This window comes from Anarhichas minor, unplaced genomic scaffold (assembly GCF_050575085.1).
Source record: "Anarhichas minor isolate MPS153535 unplaced genomic scaffold, ASM5057508v1 ptg000054l, whole genome shotgun sequence".
Classification (NCBI taxonomy): domain Eukaryota; kingdom Metazoa; phylum Chordata; class Actinopteri; order Perciformes; family Anarhichadidae; genus Anarhichas; species Anarhichas minor.
The window spans coordinates 2,515,367-2,533,124 of NW_027466500.1; the positions used below are offsets into that span (position 1 = coordinate 2,515,367).

General features: G+C 39.6%; 1 protein-coding gene across 4 annotated transcripts in view; it reads right to left on the reverse strand.

The window, feature by feature from the left end:
• Nucleotides 1-17,758, reverse strand: part of LOC142931756 (glutamate receptor ionotropic, delta-1-like) — a 185,746-nt gene that overhangs the window by 26,466 nt on the left and 141,522 nt on the right. For all 4 annotated transcript variants that reach the window (XM_076075836.1, XM_076075835.1, XM_076075833.1 and 1 more), the window contains 3 exons: nucleotides 11,134-11,187; nucleotides 3,342-3,515; nucleotides 39-200 (listed from right to left, as the gene is read on the reverse strand). In XM_076075836.1, the coding sequence (XP_075931951.1) occupies nucleotides 39-200; nucleotides 3,342-3,515; nucleotides 11,134-11,187 (390 nt within the window). The remainder of the gene's footprint in view (nucleotides 1-38; nucleotides 201-3,341; nucleotides 3,516-11,133; nucleotides 11,188-17,758) is intronic.

Consider the following 17,758-nt stretch of genomic DNA (forward strand, 5'->3'; position numbering starts at 1 on the left):
TTTGTTAAGCAAGAAAAAAGTGGTTCCAACTCAATTACCTTTTGGATGGTGTCCAACATAGACCATCCTCCATTCCATGGCTTAGTGGACTTCCTCATGCAGTTAAGGCTGGCCATACTGTGCCACTTCCTGTCCTCCAGTTTTCTGTAGAAGGCGTTGGCTAGCATCAAAACACTGTCATACAGGTAGAGATTGGACACCTGTTGGAGTCAAAAACAAGCAATTTCAATACATAGAACCAAACGCAAACTCTGGATACAATAAAAAAAAAAGCAATATTATTTTTTTGGGCTCCAAGAAATATAACTCAGCCCCATGGTGAACCCTTATGAGTGAAGCAGTGACACCTGTGAGGACCTCTCATATCATAATCCCTTTTTCATACAGAGATCATGCAATACTGCTAAAGAAGACCCCTCATTACGCTTTTTTATACCGAACCAAACAAAACGTGTAATACAACCGTCTCTAGTGTTTGTGGTCCCGACATGCCGGCTGTCATTATGATGGTGAAATACAAAAAAAAATTGTCAGTGGGGGATAAAAGCTTGTCTTCAGCCGTTTTTTTAATGTTGTCTGTCAATGTTACGGTTGTCTTTTGGTGTCGAGATGGAGACAGTTCCTTTCTCATTCACGTTAAAAGATAGCAAAGAGAAGTCATCGGCAACCTCTTTTGAATGTCCACATGTTTGCACTTGCAGGAAACATTCTGGTCAAGCACCGAGGTCGATTTGCTGAACAATCAGAGGGTTGTACTGATACAGCAGGAGTCAAAGGTGTAATCTGAAATCAAGAGAGCGGCAAAACTAAAATGATTTCTGGTTCAATCATCCTCCGTCAAATGAATTTCAGAGCTGCCATCAGCCCAACTGTCTCCCTCTGACTTCAGTGCACCCTGTCAGTATACATATCTACCCCTCCTGTCTTAGTGTGACAGTGGATTTGATAGGTCCTCTGGGTCAAGTCAAGTCAAATTCTCCCACAACAGAAGATCCATGGAAGCAATACTTGATGCCACTCCAGGCATTCAGTTCATGACACCTTTAGACTTCAGTCCAAGCCTCTCAGTGGTAGGACATCACACAAGTCAAGTTGACTTGCCTTAAGGTCACTCAGTCAGGAGCAAAGTCCACATGTAACGCAATGCAGTAGCTCTGGGTATCTAAGGTTAGACCGCAGCTGGGTGCCTGTGACAGGGATTAGAGCAGGAAAGGCATCGCAATCTCCTCAGTGTAACTATTCTGATGAATGCTCGCAATGCCATCACCCGATATTTAACCCTCTTTCATGTGAATTATTGAAAACTGTGGGTGCACACGCCACATGGTTTTTGCCATCTGTCCGGAGTATGGCTAAAAAAAGGAACATGAACGTTTCATTAGAACTCGGCTATAACACTCCAGATGGATTAAGCAAAATAAAAGTTTAAGAGGCGTAAGGAGGCACTCTTGACTCACTATAGCAGGTGGCAGGGTGAGTAAGGTAGTAAAGTAAAATGGCATTGTGCAATAGTAGATACATTACAAAGCTGTAATTGTGCTAAAGGGCATATCTTCCTTTATTGGCTCTCAGTGGCATACAGAATTTACCTCAGCTTCGGTTCCTGGTTAACCAGTTCTTAGTACAAATCACAGACAGCATAATGTAATCTCTTTAAGAGGGTAGAGTAACTTTCCACAATGAAAGCCTTTGTTAAGCTTGCTCAGTAATTTATTAACAAATAATACGTTGTTTTTAGGCTTTCTACAATTTGGATATGTGCAGTTTTAAATAGATTTGCACATTAATGGAAAAACAAGCTTTTACTTAGATTCAAACTATATATTACTCTGTTTTGCCAGTTATTTCCCAGTCCCACTGAGCTCAAGTCATTTATATTCATGGACAATCATGTCCCTTGTAATTGCCTTATCTGGGGAATTTAATCTATATTCAGTTCCATACATAATCAGTTAATATTTATATTCATGTGGCACTTGGCAGATGCTTCTCTATACCGTCCTACACCATGGCTGCATGCTGTAAAGTCTGAAAATGTGAAAAACATGTGATCAAGCAGGAATGATGTTCATAATCCATTAGAGCACATGTGCTGTACACAGATCACAAAAACAACAATAACACATTTAGCTTGTTTTACGGTTCTGCCACTCCGGCTGATAACAAGCGTCCATCCTGTTGGCTGCTGGAGAAAGTGGATGAAACACGGCGGTTGTTGCTGAAGCACAACATCGCTGTCCTATAAATACTCGCAACAAACGGGAAACAAATAACAAGAAAAATACGACCTTGCCATTGGTCAAATACTCAATACACCTAATTCATCATCCTGCTTCCATGTTGTACATTAGCCATTGAAAACAGCTTCTGTTGGTGAATCTGTGACTGTTTCTAACATACTGTGCATTTGCATGGACAGTGGAGAATTTAGAGAGGTTTGAGAATTTCCTTTGTATGTCTTGATACTTTTTCTTGAAATTGTAAGTACAAAAAAACAGATTGAATTCAAAATAAATTGGTCGCAGTTAAAACAGTGCATGTTTTTCCCCGTCTGCACCCAGAGCATGTTGTATTGTGTCACAACATAAACTAGCAATTACTATGACCTTCATGTTTTATTACTTAGAACAACGTTTAAGGGCTGTAACTTAAAAATGCTCTTCATTCCTGATGTGTTTTTCTGTTCAGAGGATTATAAAATGTGTTTTGGGGAAGGAACATTTTTGTGGCAGATTTTATTTGTAGAGCCTGGAAGACAACGTTCTTTATTTGAAATATGAAATGAAGAAGTAACAGTATGTTCATATAGATACATATTTCAGCCCTGCAAAAGGTATTTTTAGTGTCTCTTGAGTTCATGTGGGCCGGGCATTTGTATGCGCATAACAGAATAAATCACTAACTAACCTCTGGCAAAGAGGCTGCTTTTGATCCTGTTTGTGTTTACTTGTTATTTAGCAGGATTTTTTTGTCAACAGTTCTCAATATGATTGGGCATAGGGTTAGGCCGGGGACAACATAATAAGAGATTATCCATATTCAAAAGATTGTGAGGTGCAATTTATTATATTACAGTTCTTTTTTCATAAATCACTGCAGTTACTTTAATGAAAAATATCTGCCACATGTCAATGGCCTATTCCCATCTATATTTTTTTAATGCATATTTTTCATATTTTAATGCTACTTCCAGTCCTCTGAAAATAATTCTTAAGATTTTCTTTTGATAAAACAAAACAAATAGGATTGTGAAGCCATAGCTGACATGATGATGTGATCTAACTGACTGTATTTCAGGAGCTTCAATAGTAAATCTTTAATCGATTTTTTTTTTTTTTTACCTCCAGGGACTGCAGATAGCCTTCCTGCGGGTCACAGAGCAGGGAGGAGATGCGATGATTGTTCCTCATACAGCGAACATTGGTGTCTCTCCACAATGGGAAGATCTGACGAATGATGGTCATCCTCCCCAGAGAGCTGTGAACCAGCTCCATGATGTCCGCGTCACTCACCTCCTGAATATGAAGACAACATGAGGACTTTAGTTCAGCAAATATTTCCCTTTGATCTTAATGAGATTTTTTGCACAGTGGGGAATCGTGACACAAAAAGTGAATTTTTTGAAAAGCAGTTTTTCTGAGTGGAAATGTGGATTAGAAACAACACCTCAGAGGGGTTTGCGTTGGCTGTGCCTGCTTCTTAAGCAATTGAAATGTCAGATGACACATTTGGGGGCTACAGAGCAATTAGACACGAGATTAAGTGACGTAGTTCCAACAAGTAAAATGGAGAATACTGTTAGAGGCTAGGGACAGAAATATCAACTTGTCGTTTGTAGGACATAAATCCAGTGTATACTGTATTAACAACCAAAAGCCTAATTCACATATCATTTCTGTCCAAACATCGGTTTATTTTATAGTTAACCCTATTCAAAAACCACCCGAAAGTCACAGAGAACATTTTGATCAACTGCTAACGTCACATGTCATTTTCAAGATATTATTCATCATCTAGGAAACCCGCTTATTTTGTTATTCACATCAGATTGACAAATTAATGAACATTTCAAGTATATCCTTCACAATAATGGTGCCGGTGACCCTTGGCCCTCTTCTGTGAGGGGATGCGTGTGTGGAGTGTCGGTGGAGATCTACACTGTGGAGGGTCAGATCAATATTCATGAGACATTGAGCGACTTGCTTGTCTCCAGAGCGGGACAACGGTCAATGCTGAGGCAGACAGTCGGTCTCCTGGGAAACGCTGGGTTCATACACTATCTGACGATAAAGCCGTGAGGTTACTGTCGGGTCAAAACTTAAGGAGCTCTGGGTTGATATATTCCTTAACCACACAAGCTTGAATCCATGCTTCCTATCTGTTTTCCTTATCAGATGTTTTGATCTCTCCGTTTTGCATCGCCCTCTGTTGTTACTGCTGCTCTCTGTCCTCCCTCACTGTTGATATCTTCTGGCTTCTTACTTTGTGTGTTTACCTTATTTCAGCCGACTGATTTTTCACATTATTTGTACAAAATAAGGGTTTAACTTTTCAACCGCGTTCCTTTTTCTGCCTTTTTGTCATGTGCATATATCTCATGTCATTTCCATGTTTCTATTTTCAATGCAAAACCGCTTAATGGCAAGCAAACCAAATTGATTATATGAATTATTTCAACCAGAGCCAGTATTCCCAGATCTTTCATCTGTGTACAGCGTTAGTAAAACACTCCTCAGGTAATTCTAGCTAATTTAGTTTCATCCTCTGAATCTTTTTCTGACTCAGTCAGGTGGAAATTATGAATATTCATAAGTTGCCGTGACACATTAATCAGATAAATTATGCCGCATGGTTCACGGAGTCGAACCCTCACGTCCAAGCTAATAACTACCAGTGCCACCCAGTCAAAGTGTTCTGTCACCATCACGGGTGACATTTATGTCATAACCTGACCCGGCAATGACACTGACCAATGGGACACGGCTGACGTGCCATTTTAACTCTGTTTGAGGCGAAAGTACAGACGACGTGATATATTTCACTTGTACAATATTCACCCAAAACTAGTATTTAAAAAGAATACAAAGGACTGATACATTAAGGCCTCTGACTACAATGGTCAGCCCATGGATTTTAGAAACTCCAGAGAGGCATTATCAATCTAAATGGTCTACTGTATGTGATTTATGACAGCACATTGAATCACGATATTACTTCCTAACTGTCTGGTCACAAGCATATAACGTCATAAACTGCTTTTAATACATAGAGTTATCACAGAATCAGTTTAGGGGTCAAGCACCTTGGAGGTAACCAGCTCAAATTTCTGAGTGAATACGATGCAGCGCGGCCACAATGCATTCACAAATCAAGTTCAGATGACAGATTATCCTCTTTGTGCTGCTCAGTCACTGTCATTAATCATTCACAAGAAATAAATTGAAAAAAATTGCCGGTAATCATGACAAAGATTTAATTAGAAGTTGAGGGGCTTTCTGAATCTGCAGGCAACTAAATTGAGAAGTAATGGGACTCAAGGAAGAAGCGCAAAGCACAGTGTGTATGACAATAATTTGAGCTGTACAAAACTCAAGTGAGTCTTCTTTATGTGCTTTCAGTGTTGAGAAAAATGTAATTAGTTGGGAAGAAAATGACCTCAAGATGACTTTATTATCCAGTTGATAGAACCGGATAATTGGTGTCCTATTGTCCTTTTGCAATGGAGAAAGAAAAAAGACATTAAAACCTCAAATAACACAAGGCACTCTGCTGAGTTGTGATACTCTGACTTAAGTTATCTGTGTTGTAATATCCAATACATCAACGCTTATATGAAATTGAAGCTTTCCTCTTGAACATCAAACCATAGAATGATAACTCTGCAAATGATATCGTATAATAAAAAGTACAGCCATCACTGATTTGCATTTAGTATTTATCACATGTACAGAGGCTTGAGTTTTACAATAAACCAGATCTATAGTGCTTACATGTACATAACGACATTGACCTTTTTGCAGGATGTCTTTTCTAGCATAATTATCTGCAATTATACGTATGTTTGCCTTGTAATGTACTGTGCACGTCACTGTAGGAAACATTAACTCAGGTTACTGTGTAACCACACAGACCTGCATTAGCAGCGGCTAATTTTTTTGATCCTCAAACTACTGTGTTATGCTAATGATAAATCAGCTAGGGTTTTATTGGCTTCATTAATAATACTCTCAAGCACTGCTAGTAAAAAAACAGCTGATTTAGTGGCACTATGTTACTTAACCAGCCACTCAAAGTAGTTATTTTTCATAAAATATCCAATGGTGCGTGTATCATTGTCAACTGTAGCACACCACAAGTTCATGGCTTTTGAATTGCTTGAAATGTAAACACTAGTGCAACCTGTGGCCGCTGGAATTGTAGAGCTTTTGTACGCAGATGTGGATGTAAAGAGGTTGGATGGGGATGAAACAATTTCAATAAATTGGAGGAATCTCAGGAGATTGAGTTCCTGTCTGTTTGCATTGACGTGAGGTTGTTTTGTTAACGACTACAGTAGCATGTAGTAAAGTAGAAATGTGTTTCAGTCACTGCTACTTGTTTCCAATTAATTATCAATGAATTAGAAAAGTTGCATTCAGTTAATCATATGTATGTGCATCCTCTAGTGCATATCACCACTACTTAAAATACTGAAAAAGAAAGGTAGTAGACTGGCCACTCGCTGGTCATAATCTCTTGAACGGGAAGGAATTTAAATTTAACTGAAACAAAGGAAGGACCATTTGCAATAACATGTGGCCTGAGCAGGCGGATATGCAACGCAATTTCATGCCAAATTGCACTCCACCATCTGATCTGCATCAAGATAACATTAGCTGCACCAACCAACTCTATGCCGGCCGGTTTATTTCGAGGCAAAAATGTCATTAATCCAGCTGGAGTGCAGAAACATTGACTTTAACCTACGTGGATAGCTGTGTGATTGTGTTAGCACTTAAGATTAGATTTCTGCTTAATTGGAACAAGACATACCAAATGCAACATCAGGTGGAATTTCATGAATTAATAAATGAATGTGGTTATTTTCAAAGTACAGTGCAACTATGTAAACTTCCCATTACCCAGCTCATTGTTCATGCGGTGTAGTGCAGTGTTTAAATCTATATGCGAGTTGGTTTTGGGGGTTGTATTGCCATGATGGAACGGAACATCTCAGCCTGGCGGTGCAGTGAGTCCTATTCAATGAGACATGCTGTGTGTGATTTGACATAAAATGGCTGAAACTGCGGTAACATTTAGATAAGGTGGTTAGTGGAGGGAGTCGCCTGTCTGGGGTCCTTTAGATTTATGACCATGAAGCAGGACGTCTCCTGTGGTCACCATTTGTGGGTTAGTACATCATTTCTTGACATCTGAATTGGGTTTCTGCATAGATTCTCATTGTAGTTAATGGTACAAAGAATCTGAACGGCGAATCCAGGGTTTGATAAATGCGATGCTATACAGTACTGTGAGTAATCAATAAGCTAATTGGAATATATATATATATATATATATATATATATATATTTTTTTTTTTATAAGAGGCCTCTTTGGTAATCCACCTTCCTTTTACAAAGTCTGGTATGCCGGCGATTGCGTCAGAAAAAAAGGGTTTCCATCTCAGTTGCTTGACGGGCAGTTACCCAAGACATCAGTCATATATTGACTGTCCTCCACGACTCTGTCTGTCACAGCAGACACAGCGACCTAATCCATCAAACATTCTGAGGTGTCACCGCCCCGCCTTTGAATAGAAAAAAAACAACAACAAATTCTCCCAGAATGTGCAATCCATCTGAGTCCACTAGACAGTGTCAGAGGCAGACAACCTTCTGGGTTGCTGGCAGCTGCTGCACCCTGGTTTTGTTTAGGGAGACGCATGCCCGCCTGTCGTCCCCACGCCCTCCTGTCGTCCCCATGACCTCCTGCTCACATCAAGCTGCACTTCTTACACTAAATTTAAAAGCTATTTTTCTCTTCTTTTTTTTTTTTTAAACATTATGTTGGTCATTTGTGTGTTGAGTAAGTTTTGTAACCCTGAGGGCTCATGAACTGTGTGCCACTCAAACCCACTCCTTTGGTTTTAAAAAGCAATATCGTCAGTCTCAAACTGAAATGTTTGCAACTGAAGACAAGTTTGCAGAGAGAAAAGTTCAACTCAAACACTTTGCTTTCATTGATTTTACATATTTATAATGTTTTATAATGTATTCCGTGGGTCTGGATGAAGTCTGAGAAAATGACAAACCGGGGATGTCAGGGAAGGTCTAATAAAACTGCTATTGGGATGCAAAATGGGGGAAAACTGTGATTTTGGAGTTTGGCCTATACTAAGTAATAAAGGTCAGGATATCTCAGCCTCTGATGCATCCTGCAACTTTATGCTTTATGCTTAAGTGTGATTTTAAATTGTGGACTAAACTGAGTACCTCCATGTGTGCCTTCAAACTAATACCTGTATTAGTTACTTCATGTAACATTGTCTTTCTACTGTAATGCCTGCCATCCTTGTTGAAAAGAACAGTTTTATTCCTTTTTGTTTATCTGTTAAACTGTTACACCTTATTGTTTTCCGACTTGTGGTTATACTCACTCATCATCATCATCCTCCTTTTCCGTCTCTATCCATCTCACTCTGTGCTTTTATCACATTTTTAGCTCGACAGCTACATTCATCGTGCCGCACGTTGCCGCTGGTGGCAGATTAGCATAACCACTTTGTCGTGAGAGTTGAATGAAATGTGAGACTTCGCTGACTATGGCAGGAGCCCCGGGGGCGCTGATGGGGTGGGCAGCAGTCAGCCTCAAGATGACCTGGTTAAAATGAATGTCACAACTCAGTCATGACCAGGCAGCTGAACAGTAGCAACTGTCCGCAGGGACTGCCGGTGCATAGAGGGGCAAGAGGTAACATGGAAAGCCGTTATTACCCTGCAGGATTTTGTGATACAGCTGGACTGCATCTGATCAGACTAACAGGACTTCAGAGTGCAGGAAACAGTATATAGTATTTCATAGCTGTGTAGTAAGGTGGGAGTTCAGAATTCACCAGCAGCTGCTACAAAAGGAGAATGATTCATAACTGTTGCAGATGGTAAAAAAAAACAACCAGAAAAGATAAAGAAATAGAATAGAATTCCCTTCTGATTATCAATGTGTTTGTCTGTCCTTTCACGTGATTGAATTAATACAAATAAATGCTATCAGGCATGTAAGGAGCCCATCAGAAAGCAAATCAGAGGTTAATGGAAACAAACTAGCTTTACAATTTCCTTTAAATCTCCTACCCTTGTAGATACCAGTAAGAATTGTGGAAAGGTCATTTGCTGTTATTTACATGTTATTTAAAAGGCTCTCTTAGGATCTAAGAGAAAGGTGAACTATTAATGTTCGTTCAGAGTTTTCGTGTTATCTTTTTTCTGTACATGAGAGGAGCTCTGGAGGCCAACGTCTGCGAGAAAGAATAGTTCGGCATAACTAGTAATTTAATTTTTTTGTTAGCCTTTTCAACAAGGCTGTGTTATTTGTATTTCAAGGTGATTGTCAGCTCCATGTACAGTTTCTCTTGGGTGATGGATTGAAAGGCAGGGAAACAGAAAAAAAGATAATTAAAAATTACAGGAAGAAGAAAAGAAAATCTAAGACAAATTTGAGAATGGGGATATATTTGAGAGCTTACAGATACAACCAGGCACATTCCTACCCCTTTAAATGCGTACCAGGCAGAGATAACTGCAGTAAGCCACATCACATCAACCATTAGGGGGGGTGCCATAGAAATTAATATGCCATTAGTTCATACTCTCCCAGAGAATGATGCAATTAAAGCTCATGTCTTGGTGGAAGTCTGTGGTAATTGACTAAAAGCCGTGCATGAGTTTGTATGTGAATACTGCTTCAAATAAAGAATTAACGTCCCGACTTCTCCATCATCTTGTTTGAGACGACTTAAGCCTGTCCTAGACATATCGATGCATTGATATGACTTAAGCAGCCAGTCACAAAACAAAGTCTTAAAGAAATCAAGGTCTCACTAGTTGTTGTAAATCAATACTTCAGTTATGTGTATGCTGAAATGCATGGTGAAAATGATTTAAAACACACACGGGTAGTTAATCTATAAAAGCTCATTATAGTCCAAAATGAGGTAATGTAGGCGGTACACATACAAGAAGGTTTCAGGACATTGAGCCTCATTAACTCTTGTAAATCAATATCTAAGCTGAAACGCTGCACTGTACATTTTCTAGTTAAAGCAAACATGCCAACTATTTGTTGGTTAAAGTCAAATGAGTGCAGTGGCCAATATGTATTTTCTAATTCTGTATCAAGAATTAATTTGCCACAGAGAACTACAGCATGTAAACATTGAATGTTGCTCAACATTACATGGATATCTACATACATTCATTAATCATGTTACATGGATTATGGATCAATATGTGTCATGTTTTGAATGTTAAGGGTCAGATATTTGTGAGGTGGTGACATTTAATTTAAACACATGGACATTGATGCGTGTAGGTGTGTGTGTGTGTGTGTGTGTGTGTGTGTGTGTGTGTGTTAGGCAGACAGCTCCAATGCTAATATTCCATGTATATCAACTTTTATCTGATGTCTTTTATACACTGCTTTTAGTATCGGGCCAATCCTATGACTCCACACTTATCTCCAAATCACTTCGAATCAATGGAAATGCAGCGCTGGGGGCACTAAAGCTGAAGACAGAGTCCCCTGTTCTGTATTCACAAAGTGTACCTGAAGTTTGTGCTGTTACAGCCACTTTAGAAGACCATTTAGGTCAATGTCAGACGCACAGCGCACTGGTACACAGGGGGGAAAGACGCACTAACAGGTAAAGGGAGGGTAATTATACAATATCAAATAAAGGGCCAGCCTCTCACGCAGAAAAGATAAAAAACAAAAGATGTGACGCTAATCTAAACGAATATGAAAGTGTACAGAGTGTTGTAAGTTTGAATATGTTTGTGCGTGACTTGGCAGCATATGAGACTGTGTTGACAGAAGCAAACTGTCACTAAGGTCCAAATTCACTCAGGTACATACAAGTGTGTTTGTGTTTGGCCTCACCTCATTGGCATAGACCCAGTGGCTGTCCTTGGACGCCAGGTTGGTTTCCACAGCCTGCAGTGATGAATAAAATGAGACAGAGAGAGAGGACAGACAAAGAGAGAAGGACATTTTAGGAACCTTGAGTGCAATTCATTGAGATCTTACAATAGTTATTGTCACAACCCCCTCAGGTCTCACTGGAGCTAATTTGTAAGACTTCCCGGATCACAGAGAGGGTGTGGGCCAGACGGGTCAAGGGAGGAGAAAACATCATGGAATGCATCAAAAATCACACTGCCTGGAGCATATTGGACACACCAGCCATGATAGATTAAACTATGTGGAGCATATACAAGCTGCACATTTTTACATTGGATGTGAGGATGAAGCCAGACGCACATATTAAGACCTTTGCTTACTTCATTACCTTTCCTATCGCTAAGATTTAGAAATTGAAATATAAAATGTGGAGCCTGCAGAAACTGGTGGCAGTGTTGGATATAAATCAGTAACCTGTCAACTCTGAAGAAATACGAATTGGCAGTGGTGGCCTAAAGGTTAGAGACTCTTGAATTAGATCAGTCACACTGTAAAGAAAAGCTGTGCATTCTCAGTACACTTTTGGCGTCTTCACACCTTTTCCCTTCTTTATTCACCTTGGAGGGAGGTGACGATGTGCAGAAATTATGTTTCTACTTGGTACATGCTACCTTGTGAGAGTTTCGGTTACAGTCGGACATTGAATGGAAGTATTTGAATACAAGCACGCACCTCGCGTAATACTCTCTCCCTTCATGCCATCGCTCTGCTGCCACGGTGATACTTTCCCTATCTGGGGTTTTTGGTCAGGCCAATGTGTAAACCCAGTTACACGCAGCAAATACACGCCTTTTTCCAGGAGCAAATCAGGTTTCTTCACCTCAATTGCAGAAACTGTTTCTCTTATATGTGACATTTAGAAATTAGGTTACAGCAGCTATTAGACTGTAATCTAGTCACTGAAATGCATATAAACCCACCGTGGAATAACAATAAACCGTCCATCTCATTATGAAGTTATGAAGGACCTGTCTCAAAACTGCACACATTTGACATCTGTAATGTCTTAATGTCTTAATGCATGCCCTCTCCTGCAGATTGCTATCATTAGTGTCTCAATGAATCCCTGAGCAAAGAGGACCGATACGTCTCGACATATAACGGGGTGGAAGCATGCCGCATTTTTACTCAACAACACCACGCTGATAAATAATAGCTGCCTGGTGCAGAGCACAGCACCAAAAGCTGCCAATCGATCTTCTAACCTTGGCAGAGTCGTGATTCGATTTTAATGCTCCTCTCATTCCCAGATTGAGCTCATCAAACTGCAAGAGAACCATACCAATGCAAGCGCAATATTTACCTCCAAGGTTGAAACGCCACGTCTCTCGTGCTTAAAATGAAACACTGTAGCTACATGCTTCAGTAAATTTGCCCCAAAATTCAAACGTATAGGCCAATGTTATCAATGGGTGCTATGAAATACCAGTCAGGTGCTGGACTTGAAGATGTTTTGAGTAAAAGTGCAAGACTTTGTCATGTGGACTACCTTATAGTCCTCACCAGAGAAAGTCAAAACATGCTTCTAATCTGTTTGAAGGGATGCTTTCGTATTTGACAACAGGATCGATCTACAGAGACAAAATCATTACTTGCATGGTGGGCATGTTGCTGGTGAAACCACTCAGCCGAATTAAGTCATATGAATTTCAAAAGCTTCCAAATCAGTCTACAAATCAGGGCAGTATATTTATACTACAGGAAAAGTGTTATTGTTATTCCAACCATGGTCGACTGTGCATACTACACAGGTCTAAAATGAAAATCGTTGAATGTGCTGTACTTCAATTAAGGTTCGGACCATTAATTACACACACAATGTTTGTAATTGATAATTGTATCTATGTAATGTGATAGTTATAGTTATCATGCTGCAAGTGGCATTTTAAATGTGGTAAAGGCAGAGAAGAAAGGAAATATTTCACTTCTGTGTAGCACAACCTCAAGGCACAACATATCACTAGAGGGCCTGTGTATGTGTGTGTGTGTGTGTGTCTCTAGTGCGGGCATTTGTTCGCAGGCGTGGAACAAGGCAAGATTCTGAGAAAAATGAAGGCTACATGCAGAACGTAGAGCCGTAGGGACCAGTTCATAGGCAAAAGGTGAACAGAAGGAAAAAGCAGAAGCAGATAGATGAAAGGGAACTGAAGGTGCGGGGGTACATGTATGAAAATAAACTCTGAAGAGTGTTATTTTAGAGGCTTTATAGTAAATGTGATTATATGGAAACATTATTTAACGACTATGTTTGAGTTTTATTATTTCAGTTAAAGTGTTCCAGCTCTTAATGTGCCGTGTAAAACATATCATCCTTTTGCAGATAGTGCATGGACGATTCTTTTCACATGGATAATCGCATTAGCACTTGAACCATCCCTGAACAACACAATAGGATCGTTGGCTTTGACAAGAGACATAACTTGAAACATTCTTTTATCAGCAAAACACTGTAGACATTTAAGTTAAAATCACTAGAGGGTTCCTGTATTATGTATGATGGGAAAATATCTGCAACATCCTTTCATGTGTGAGTAAGCCATTAATTCAAATTATTATAATGACTCGCCGGTCCTGAAAAACAAATCTAGTGACGAGCACTATTGTCTGCATTGAAGAATAACTTTGACATTCAAGAGATACGACAGCTTCTTAAACTGCGTTCATTGTTCCAGACAAAATCTGTCACATAACATAATGGCAAAAAGTGAAGTACAGTAGTGTGGGTTAGCTAGTGTGTACCAGCTCGGATGCAGTGTGTTCTTGAAGCCCCGGGCACAACAAGACTCACCACTTGAGACAACTGATCACTTGACGATTCAAGACACTCTGGAAATACATTTGTGAGCTGCTGTATATATGTCACAAATGCAAAACTGTGCTGACGTACTGAAGTGTCTGAGAGCTGCTATAACGGACCGAATGCTGTGCTAAATTTATAACTAATCACTGCGATGACATTCGTTGTTAGTTAAGTTTGCCATTTTCTCTCGACAACAATCTAAGAAAGCAAAATGTGAGAACGAGGAATTTAAATATACCAATTATATAGGAAATATATAAATTAAGAGTTAACATTGATGGCTGGTTTTGTTTCAACTCTACTTATGAGTGGCCCACAGTTCAGATTCCTTCATTTCAAATGAGATTTTAATTGAAAAGCGCCTGGATGCTGAGATTTCAGAAACATCACAAAACATGCTGTGTTCACAGAACTTCAGGGAGTTGCTCGTTAGGACTCACAACTCGCAGCTCTTAAATACAAAAGCCCCTCGTGTCTTAGTACAATTTCTACATTATTTTGCCTAATCAGCCACTTTCTAATCACACGTAGTCCTATTTCAGTTGAACTAAGCAAGCGTTTTCCCCTTTGCTTGAAATGTATCACACCAAAGCCTAAAAATCCATTTGAGACCTTAAATGTTGTCGACTTCCAGGCAGAGTAATTTTGGCTTTGTGTGTTTTCTTTCTTTTCATTCACTTCAGCAGATGATGTAACAGTGAAACTCTGAAGAGCAACGTGATTTTGGAGGAGGAGGCTTAGACAAGAGCCTGGAGTTACATCTGAGGAATATTCTATACTGTCGATACAGCCAAAGCCTGGCGACAGTAAGATCTCTAATCAGAGAGGCAAAGTACCCCAGGCATGTTCTTATACAGTAGCAATGGCACATAGGCAGCCAGACAATGCCAACTCCAATTTAAAACCGTGACAGCCGATGAGGGATTGAGAGGAATTGCGGTTTGGAGGATGTGAAAAGAGGGGGGGAGGTTTGGGCAAGGTTCAGACGACTGAGGATGAATCTTCTGGATGTGAAAAGATGAGAGTGCCTCGTGTAGACTTATTCAATACAATTATTATTCAATACGGTTATTTAAATCATTTAGTACCAGTCATGTTATAAAGCAAAGCCAGTTTGAATTGTATACTCTAGTTTATTAGACACACCTTGCTAAAAAATATTCAGGTTGGAATTGCTGGTAATTGTTAGTTCTAATCAGCTGCTTGCTTCTGATATGAACTACAGGAGCTGTGTTATTCTAACTGTGGCATGTTGCACTTGAGATGAACTAAAACCAAAACACAAGATAAAATGCCTTGCTTATAAACACACGCGCCCGTGTACAACGTTGTTTGTGTAATTAACAACTTTCTCATTTTCTCACAGTGTAAAGGAGTTTGCAAGCAAAACAAATCCCCACCCTGCAGCTTACAGTTTAGATAATCATCTAAATTCAGTGAGTGTCTGCAGTACCACCATGTGTAGTACCAGCTCCCAGTTTGTTCACTCAGTGCATTTTGCTGCACACTGGATGATACTTATGATTTGATTGTACAAAAAAGGATGTTTTGATTACCCTGAAATCAACAAAGATATGCAAAATTTGCTCATAAAAAATGTATCATTAATTTAAATCTGCCAATCTTAATCACTCAATGTATCTATCTGAATCTGTGCATCTATCTACCTACACACTTGTGTGAATCTACCAGTCTACAGGATCTAAATCAATGTTTACAAGGGGTGTAAAGATTCATCTACCTCTCTCCAATCACATCCCCAACACTCCCAGACTAAAATAAATGTCCGACTATCGTGTACAACCCCGCCGGACTTCTTTACATTGCTGTCTCTTCAAACATCGCTATTAGCAGTCAACAAGAGAAAAGCGACCACACTAATGCTTATTATAAATAGCCCCAATTCCTCCTGGTTCCTAAAGCCAATATTGAAAATACTAAATGCAGAGGGATGACACTGACCCAGGAACTGAGGTAAACAATGCTCAATTTGCAGTATTGAGAACTGAACTGTCAAAAACTATTTGTTTACTATTGTTTGTGTGGCAGTAGATTCATTTTCTTGGTCATTTAAAATGCAGCATATGAACTAACAATTGAGGATATTACTGATTTATTTTAGTCACATATTTAACATTTAAAAAAGGTTACAAAAAACAAAACAATTAGCTGAATCTAATTGGTTTTGTATCACAGTCTGTTATATGGCGTGTACTATACATTCATCTGTATTTTGTTGCGTTAGCAATTGGGGCATCTGACTTTAGATGTCATATCTAGATACATATTGAATCATAAGAGGGAAAGATACAAACCCCTAACATCTATCTGTCCATCCATCCATCATATATATTATAGCATTCATGCCCTGATTGTTACATTTCCTTCTCACTGAAATGCTCCCATAATGCAGAAGTGGCTTTTTGTACCCCCCCCCCCCCCCCCCCTCTCTCTAACAGACTTACTCAGTGATTTCAACAATCCACCCCTTGGCAATGCACCATAGTTTTAAGGTCAGCTCTGGATGCATGGCAACCGAAGGCCCGTGTTCGTTTGAAGTGGAGACCTTTCACAGAGAGTCTTTGTATTTGCCCATAATTTTAAGAGGGTGGGCAATGAAACGATTTTGGGAGCTGTCCCACCTGTGCGTGTTCTTTCGGCGTAAGGATCTCACAAAGAAGCCAGGAAGGAGTAATGAGGTCTGTCATAAAAGATTCACAATAGTCCCTCTGAACCAGCCTGGCCACCGTTGCTAATTTAGAGCTCAATTAATAACTGATGCTCAGAAGATAGAGAGAACAGTCAGCTGGGATACTGATCTGCAGTCGTTGATAATCCAACACCTGAACAAATCTCCTCTGACCTTCCACTGTCAGTATTCAACACCAGGTGGCCCTCCCAAGAAGATGGCACACGTGTGTCACATTAAAAGCAAATCACGACTCCCATCTGCCATGGAACTGAGGCTGCTAGCTTCTCTCTGCATGTGGTAACCTTCCCACAGGCTCACGTTATGGCCATGAGTGGAATAACTAATGTCCCCACTAGGAGACTCACCAGGCACATTAGACTCATTATATGGACTAAATTATCCCTTATTATCTGTATTGTTGGCATCTTCAATGAAAGTATGTAGTGGCTACTCTCTAACTGTCCCTGTGACCTATTCCCTCTGTGGACTGCTGGACATTTTGTGAGTTGTAATGTTGTGAGAGGGATTTCTGAGAGTCACTAAAAGGATTAGAACTAGGTGTGACATTTTATGAATTCCACAGCAGGCTGAAGAGCCTCCTGAGTGCAGCTATTCAGTAAGGCGTAAGAAGTGTCAGGGCGAGTGTTTTGGAACGGTTGCATGGCCTTAGCATGGATTTAACCCACCACATCAACTAGTACTTGTAATGAGAAGGTATTTAAATAAATAAAATTGAGCGGGATCAAGTCACAACCCTCTGCTATTGAATGGAAATGCTTTCATGAACCAATTCTATGAAATATGTTAAGTATTCAAAGCGTTTTTGCCTACATTTTATTAGCCTAGGTGTGATTTTTATTATTAGTCATATCCTGTTTTTCTCTCATTCATTAAGCAGCCAAAATAATCCCTCCTTTTTGAAAACAACACACCAAGATGTCATTAACACGACAGAAACATAACATCGTATACTTTTAAAAGATCTTGCTCATCACTTATCATGTTATTACAGTTACACAAACTACAAAAGGAATGTGCTTGGCTTAAATGTA